The sequence below is a fragment of the Salpingoeca rosetta genome (genome assembly GCF_000188695.1).
Source record: "Salpingoeca rosetta unplaced genomic scaffold supercont1.9, whole genome shotgun sequence".
NCBI lineage: Eukaryota > Choanoflagellata > Craspedida > Salpingoecidae > Salpingoeca > Salpingoeca rosetta.
This window is the reverse complement of record NW_004754925.1, coordinates 329,491-337,968: the sequence shown is the minus strand read 5'-3', so window position 1 is coordinate 337,968 and position 8,478 is coordinate 329,491. Positions and strand designations below refer to the sequence as shown.

The following is an 8,478-nucleotide window of genomic DNA, read 5'->3' as shown; positions in this document are numbered from 1 at the left end:
CACACACACACACACACACACACACACACACACGGACTCACGCTGGATGGCTGCGTGCTCCACCTCGCGAAGGCTGAGCACAAGCGCCTTTTGGTCCTTTTCAAAGTCGAACATGGCTGCGTTTGTTTCCTTGCGAATGCTCGACGTTGGTGTCGGGTGCTTGAGCCCGCGGATATGCTGTGTTGTCTTGCGTTTTGTCATGAGCGCTTCCCGCCGCAAGGTCAGGGCATCTTGATCTGCGCCGTCAAACGACCGCGACAGGTTGAGCTGGATGGTGGACCCGCCAACCTTTCCCTGCCGCTGCCGCGCATTGTGTCCCCTGTTTCAGTCATGGTCATGGTGGACATGGCCGTGGTTATATCGTATTGTGGTCGAGAGCAAGCAAGTAGGCACGCGATGACGCATGTGTTGTTGTTGTTGTTGTTGTTGGGAGGAGGGAGGGTAAGGCAAGGTTGTGCTGAGGTAAACCACGTTTCGTGAACTCGCAACCTTCGATCCAGTTCTCACATGCACACCACCACCACAGACACGCAAGCGCACAATTGATGCACAAACATACCGTATGGACAAGTCCATGGGCTGCATGGTGGAGTGAAACGTGCCGTGGACGCGATGCATCTTGGCTGCTACTGCGTTGGTGTTGTTGTTGTTGTTGTTGTTGTCGCAGTGGGTGTTCTTGTTGTGCAATTGAAGCCTTAGAGTGCACACAAAGCCGATCTAAAGCCCTCGTGGCCACCTGTGCCTTGCACCTTCCCCTCTTGCGCTGGATACGATGGGCAGCCTACGATGCTGTCCAGCCGAATGGCGGGGTGTGGAATCGGCGTGTTTTGTGTGTGTTGGCGGCGTTGTTGTGAGGTCGGCAAGGTAATCGATGACTTAATTCAGTCTTGTTGGGTTGTATGTGAACTGAAATCAGTGTCAAAACCGCTTTGGCGCGCTCCCTTGATTGCCGCGCTGCGTTCGAGCGACAACCCAACAACCCAATGGGCAAGCAAGCGAGCAAGCAACGACAAGACAGGAACGGCGAGTGCAACCACGACGACGAGGAGGGACGTGGTGGGGCGGTGCACGCTGCTTGCCCCGTGGTGTCTGCTGTTGTTTGCTTGATTGAAGAAGAGAGCAAGGAGGAAACAAGGGCGGCGCAATGTCGAGCAGGTACTTGCAGCAGCTTCACCGGCTCAAGCGCAAAGCCGAGGCAAACAACAACACCGCGGAACTGCGCCAGCGATGCTGCGAGATTGCACAAGCGCACATCGAGGCCAACAGCCCTGGTCTTGCCCTCACAGAGCTCCAAGAAGCATTGCTCCTCAGCGGGTGTGTGAGCTAGTGCGTGTGTGTGCGCGCGTGTGTGTGTGTGTATGTGTGTGTGTGTGTTCTGATCCGTTTCCTGGCGTGAGCTCGTGTGTGTCTGTCCGCGTGCCTGTGTGTGTGTGTGTGTCTGTCTGTCTGTCTGTCTGTGTGTCTGTCTGTCTGTCTGTCTGTCTGTCTGTCTGTGCGTATGTTTGTTTCGTGGACGTGTGGATGTTAGTCAGCATGTAAAGGTGCATGTTAGTCCGCGCGCACAAGTCTGTGGGAGCATGATTTGAGTGGCGTTTTTGTGTTCATTGTTGCATGCGACAAGCTTGGATCAAGACGATGCACGCCCGTCAGTTGTGACGTCACCCTCAACTTTTTGTACACTGCAAACACGCCCATGTGCCGCTCACGCTGCAGCGAGGAAGATCTGCTGGTGCATCGCACGCTGGCAGACTGCTATGCTCGCATGAGCGACTTTTCCGGGGAGCTGACCCACAGGCAGAGGCACTTGGACATTGCAGAGAAGGCAAACGACCCAATCGAGAAACAACGCGCCTTGAACAACCTCGGCACATGTTACCTCGAAGAAGGCACAGGTCCGCCACCTGCTGTTGTTCGCCCCACCCACCCACAACCTTGTTTCACTGTTATCTGCTGACGACATTCGTGTGCCGTTTTGCATTCCTGTCTGCATTCGTATCTGACTGCTTGGTGGCTGCAACTTGGTGTGCCACAGCGTCTTTCACTCACTGATTGCACGCTCGACCGGATCATGGCTTCACATCACATCACCTCACCATGACTCCACCATGTTCCATGGCAGATGAGTCATTGAGGAAGAGCTATACATATCTTGAGCAGTCGCTGGCACTCATTCCCCAATGCCCTGACGAGCGCCAACGCAAGGACATGACAATGAGGTGAGCTGTGTGGCTGCTCTTGTTCTGCTGAACGCTTTGCCAATGCAGCAACGGCGTGTTTACCTGCTCCTTTCTGACCCATGTTGCGTCCTCCTGCACAAACGCACACACACACACAACACATTCTCTCTCTCTCACATACACACACACTAACAACACACACCTTCACACGCCCTCACTTACTCTCGACCTGCACACACCCCTGCCTCGTCCAACTCAGGTGCATCTACAACATGGGCCTGGTGAAGATGAGCGCAAGCAATCCATCCCGCCGCCAGCTGCTCAGAAGTCTCACTCACTTTGAGAAGGTGCTGCTCCTGTTTGCCACGGCCTTAGTCGATGCCCATTGATCTAGTATGGCACACCCCCTCACTCACTCACTCACCCTCTCACTCACCCTCTCACTCACTCACTCACTCACTCACCCTCTCACTCACTCACTCACCCTCTCACTCACTCACCCTCTCACTCACTCCAATCCCCTGCACCATCACACCTCCACCTCACCTCCCTTCCCCTCCCCAACCCAAACCCAAACCCAAACCCAAACCCAAACCAGGCCGGGGTGATGGCGCGGTCCCTCACCCGCTGGACCTTCCACGCAATGGCTTTGGCGCGAATAGCAGAGGTGCAACGTGTACTGGGGAGAGACAAGCGCGCCGTCACTGCGTTTCAACGCGCGCTCGCAGCACAGGAGAATGTGCCTGCCGATGACCGCGGCCTGGTCAGCTTACACGCGCCAAGCACGTCAGCATCGTCGCTGGGCACCAGCTCACGATCCCTCGTCATTGGCGGCGCTTCAACCACGACAGCAGCGGGAGGTGGCAGTGGCATGGGTGCAACCGGTGGTGGTACAGCCGCAGCAGCAGCCGCGGTGAGTGGCCAGATTGCCCTGAGCGAGGTGCCTGTGCGCGTCGCCCTGATGATGGGGCTGGCGCACGTTCACCTCGACCACGGCCGTGACAGAGATGCGGTGCAGGTGCTGCGAAACGCGTACAAGCTGCTGCAGGCGCCACGGACCAAGCTGGTGGTGCCGCGAGAGACGCGCGTTGCGTTGGCTGCGCTCTTGCGTCATGCACGCATGTCTCTCAAGGCCAAAGTCGAGATCACCAACATGGAACTGACGCAATCAGCGCCGAGCGTGCTGTGCGCGCGCCTTGAGGCCCTGGCAGACGCCGTGTGCGAGGACGAGCCTGCGCCACGCCGCACGCAGGCGCTGCGAATGTACGCGCGCGTTGTGCACTGGCGACAGCAACAACGCAACCATACACGTGATGGCAGTGGTGGTGGTGGTGGTGGTGGTGGTGGTGGTGGTGGTGGTGGTGGTGGTGGTGGTGGTGACGATGGTGATGATGTTAACACCCGCGCCGCTGATGGCAATCTCCACGACCACCATGAACAGCAGCGAGAGCGAGAGCGGGCAGGTGGTGGTGACGATGGGAAGTGGCCTGGCTGCAGCTCACTTTCCGATGTGTATGCGTCCATTGGCCTCACGTTGTCCGAGCTGCACGTGTACACGCGCGCGTACTTTGCGTATCGCCACCAGCACGAACAGCTGACCCGTCGGCTCGCATCCGCTGTGGACGCGAAGACGCAGCGTGACGCGGCGTGGGATGTTGCCACGGCACTCTTCAACATGCATCAGATGCTGGCGTGGTGGGAGCACACGTGCGTGCGTGATAGGGGCGAGCGCGACGTGCTGTGCATCCATCCCAAGCAGCGACACAACCACAAGCGAAAGCAACGGCGAGGCCCGACAACACACAGCCACCCTGATGCGACAACAAAAACGGCAGCGAAGACGACGACGACAACGCACAGTGCGAACTGCAACAACACGGTCTCACCACCATCGCCATCACCACCATCGCCATCACCACCATCGCCATCACCACCATCAACAACAACAGGGCAAGCAGCGCCGGGACACCGCCGCGTCACAGCACTGCGGCTGGTGCTGAGCAGTGATGACGACAATGACAGCGGGCACGAGGAGAGTGGAGTGGACACGAGCACAACGCGACGGGGACGTGTGAGCGGTGACAGCCGCAGTGGTGATGGTGATGATGACGATGGTCGTGGTGATGATGGTGATGATCACAGTGGTGATGGTGAAGAGGACGTGAGTGCCGGCAGCGCTGATAGCGGTGATGGTGATGACGATGACGACGACAGTTGGGAGCAGGACGAGCCTGAGACACAGGGCGGTGACAGCCAGGACCCTGCGCATGTCCTGGGCGTGCAGCCGACTGTGAGTCTCGCAACAGCAACCCAACGCATCACCGCAACCGTTTTTGGAACACCAGGCATTAAGTCGCGGTGGTTTGTGGACACACGCGCGTGGCTTTCCCTGCAGTCAGCGGCGGTGGTGACTATGTTTGCTCTGGGGAGGCGGGCACGGCTTGTGCTTGCAAGCAAACACCTCTCCGCTGCACTTGCACACGTTCTGCCCATTGCGTCGCGCTCGTGTACGCGAGAGCAACACGACACGATCAAGGAGTGGCTGCGAGCGTATGACGACATATCCCCAGCCATCGCCTCAGCGTCATCGCACGGCCACACTGACAACCGTACTGGTTATGATGACCATGATGATGATGATGATGATGATGATGATGAAGACGACATGAACAGCAGCTTTGCGAGCAGCGGTGATGGATGGGGTGATGGTGTCGACGCCATCTCGGCTGTGCGTGACATACGAGCACTCATCGCACGACAGGAGGCGGAAGGTGCTGACGCCTTGCCGACTGATGCTGCAGGCGAAGGCAGTGATGGTGGTGCCAATGCTGCTGATGGTGATGATGATGGTGAGGGTGGTGCTGATGGTGATGATGATGACAATGAAGACGCTGGCACTGAGGTGTCACTGACGGATTCGGACCCTGAGCGCACGGCGCGGATGGAGGAAGAAGCGAAGCAGCGAGCAAAAGCGCGTCTGTTCCGCACGAACGAGAAGGGCGAGACCCCGTTGCAGGAGGCGGCGAGGAATGGCAATCTAGCTGCTGTGCGGCGGCTGCTGAGCAAAGGTGCGCCCGCCAATACACGCGACTACGCTGGCTGGACGCCACTGCACGACGCAGCAGACGGCGGCTACGAGGATGTGGTGGCGCTGCTGCTGGAGCAGGATGGCGTGGACGTGAACGCGCAGTCATCGCGCAAGACTGAGCTGCGAACGCCCTTGCACGAGGCGGCACAGGCAGGCCACGCAGGGGTTGTGCAGCTGCTGCTGGACCACGGCGCCGATCTGTCCATGGAGGACAGCAAGGGCCACACTGCCCTGGATGTTGCAGCCATCAACGAGGAAAGTGGCGCGTTTGACGTCCTGCGAGAGGCAACGCTCGCCCGCGCTGCTCGTGCTGCTGGTCGTGCTGCTGGTCGTGCTGGTGGCACTGGTGATGGTGGTGGTGGTGCTGACCACAGTGGACATGGTGGTGACGATAACAGCTGTCGCGCTGATGCTCACCACCGCCAGCAGCAGCAGCAGCAGCAGCAGCAGCAGCAGCAGCGTGTGGAGATACCAGAAGACATGAACGCGTACCTGGAGCAGCGTGAACAGGAGAAGAGGGAACGCAAGAGAAGGCGGCAGTTGGAATTGGAGGAAAAGAGACAGCAGCAGCAGCAGAGACAGAAACAGGCTCAGCAAAGCGCCCTCAGTGGCGCGGACGCAACACAGCGGCTGATTAAGCAACTTCTTCGCAACAAGAAGAAGCGAAGCACAAGAAGTGGTGCCGGTGGTAATGGTGGAAGCGGCAGCGGTGTTGGGCGCAACAATGGTGGTGGTGACGATGACGGTGATGATGACGAGGAAGAGGAAGAGGAAGAGGAGGCAGAAGAAGAAGAAAGGTACAGGGGTCACCACCTTGTGTCGTTGTCGGACATTGCAATGTCCCACGTGCCACAGCGGCTGTTACGCGACAACCCGGCGCGGAAGCGAGGGCTGCAGCCGGCCCGCTTCGCTGATGATGACGATGAGAAGGATGGCGCGGCAAAGGGCGACTATGAGATCCCCGTGCGCCTTCGCGTGTCGTCTGGTGCTGAATCGTCATCGGAATCGTCATCGTCGTCATCTTCATCGCTCTCTGATATGAGCGATGATGATGGTCATGGTGGTGGTGGTGTTGGGAGGATGGATGTACGTGCGGGTGACCTCTCCCATGACACGAGCGACGACAATGACGGCAGCGTTGGGGATGGAATGCAGCGTGGTTCCACCCATCATGTTCGCGCACGCCGAGCCCGGCCTAGCGGTGCAGCCACAACTGCTCGTGGGCGGTTGCACCAGCACACAGCAGCAGCAGCAGCAGCAGGTGGTGGTGTGAGGGCGGGGGCAACGGCAAAACGGAAGCGCCGCATGGTGAGAGAGCGCCGACAGTGGTCTCTTGTGGACGAGTGGTTCCTGGATGACAGCGACGACGACAACAATGGTGATGTTGATGGCATGGGCGATGATGATGAAGGTGGAAGTGCTGTCGTGTCGCCGGGAGGGCGAGGAGCAGACGAAGTGCCGGATGGTGGCGAGCAGCGGTCACTCTACCGCCGCATCCTGAACGATGAGGAGGAGGAGGACATTGAGGTCACGTACCCAACATCCCTCACGCAACAACAACAACAACAACAACAGCAGCAGCAGCAGCAGCAGCAGCAGCAGCAGCAACAGCAACAGCAACAGTCGGGTGCTGGTGCGGCGCGAACACCAGCAACAGCAACAAGTGCGCTGACAAAGGCGCCGTCGCTGCCACAGTACGAGCGACGACAGCTGCAGTTTTCGTCCCCGCCATCGCCGGCAGGGCAGCGTTTTGCCTCGCACATCGACGCATCGCCACCACAAACAACCTTCCCACGCGGCTCAGAGGCTTCATCAGCCCCGCGCACGACGCACACCAAACGCCACCACCACAGCCGCACCCGCCGCGCCTTTGGTCACACCGCGCACCAGTCTCGAACCCACCACGGACTTCATCGTCGCCATCACAGCAGAGACACATCGCTTCTCTCGCACAGCGCCAGGCACCGCAGCAGCAGCAGAGGTGGTGGTGCGAGTGGTGTCACTGGTGTTGGCAGGCAGAAGACGAAGAGGAGGAGCAGAAAGGGCCAAAGCAGACAGCCACGCCTTACCTCTGGCCTGCTGGGAGCGACGGCGCTGAGTGACGCCGATGGTGATGGTGGCGGGTGGGTAGGTTGGGGTGCTGCCGGTGGCATGAACGATGGTGTTGGCGGCGGTGATAGCGATGATGCTTTCAGGGACGGCGACCGCCTGAACATCACGCGACGAAAGCGCAAGCACAGAAAACGGAAGCACAAGAACAACAAGCACAAGAACAACAAGCACAGGCACCGAAGTGTGGCAAGCGACGATGAGGATGATGACGGCATCATGGGAGGGCGTGGTGTTGGGCGTGTGTCGGTATCGGCTCACCGGCTGCGTCTGCGGCCGTGGGATGTGGACATGCTGGTGTCCAACACAACGGCAATGGACAGCGATGAAGATGACAGCGCGGTGGGGTGGAACGCGCGTGGCGGTCGACCAGCGAGCGACCATCGCTCCAGATACGCAGGAGGTGGTGAAAGCGGTGTGGGAATGGAAGGAGCACCAATGTCCACCACCTCGGCCACGACCACTGCAAGACACACAAGTGGTCGTGGTTCGGGTCGCCCTGTGTTTTCACTTCAGCCGCAGTTCCTGCAGACGGATGTGAAACGAATTGGAGGCACTGCTCCTGCGACGAAGGCCTTGGACAATGTTGTTTGCTTTGTGCAATGTCACATCAAAGGCACGCACGACCACGTGTGCTTTCCCCTCTTTACCGTTTCAGTATCGACGACCCATCTCAAAGAACAGGTGTGTGTGTGTGTGTGTGTGTGTGTGTGTGTGTGTGTGTGTGTGTGTGTGAGGGTGTAGGGGGGTCATCGCATGTGCATGTGTCATTGCTCATTTGTGCTTTTTTTTTTCTGTGAGTGGCACAGGTGAAGCTGGCGCATGTGCGCACATTTGGTTGCGACATTGACATTCAGCGGCTCACGAATGGCAAGGTCAGTTGGCATACAATTCGTGTACCTATCCGTTCGCATGCTGTGATGGTGCATGCGTACAAACGTGCAAAACAGGCCCTCTTGCATGTGCTCACGTTCACCCATGCACATTTCCTTTCACGCCCACACACACACACTCACTCACACACACACACACACACACTCACTCACACTCACTCACACACACACACATACTCACTCACACTCACTCACTCACTCACACACACAC

At 58.5% G+C, this 8,478-nt stretch overlaps 2 protein-coding genes across 2 annotated transcripts in view; one reads left to right on the top strand and one right to left on the bottom strand.

Annotated features, from left to right (window-relative positions):
* PTSG_03978 (uncharacterized protein) overlaps window positions 1-862 on the bottom strand; it is a 3,617-nt gene extending 2,755 nt beyond the window's left edge. Inside the window, exons 1-2 of the mRNA XM_004994817.1 lie at window positions 560-862; window positions 42-319 (exon numbers count right to left, since the gene is read on the bottom strand). Of these exons, the coding sequence (XP_004994874.1) occupies window positions 42-319; window positions 560-618 (337 nt within the window). The 5' untranslated portion in view covers window positions 619-862. The remainder of the gene's footprint in view (window positions 1-41; window positions 320-559) is intronic.
* A 27-nt stretch (window positions 863-889) lies between these two features.
* The window catches only part of PTSG_03977 (uncharacterized protein), an 11,413-nt gene continuing 3,824 nt past the window's right edge, over window positions 890-8,478 (top strand). Inside the window, exons 1-8 of the mRNA XM_004994816.1 lie at window positions 890-1,314; window positions 1,714-1,892; window positions 2,120-2,216; window positions 2,437-2,524; window positions 2,776-3,453; window positions 3,619-4,036; window positions 4,127-8,058; window positions 8,184-8,249. Coding sequence (XP_004994873.1) covers window positions 1,145-1,314; window positions 1,714-1,892; window positions 2,120-2,216; window positions 2,437-2,524; window positions 2,776-3,453; window positions 3,619-4,036; window positions 4,127-8,058; window positions 8,184-8,249 — 5,628 coding nt within the window. The 5' untranslated portion in view covers window positions 890-1,144. The remainder of the gene's footprint in view (window positions 1,315-1,713; window positions 1,893-2,119; window positions 2,217-2,436; window positions 2,525-2,775; window positions 3,454-3,618; window positions 4,037-4,126; window positions 8,059-8,183; window positions 8,250-8,478) is intronic.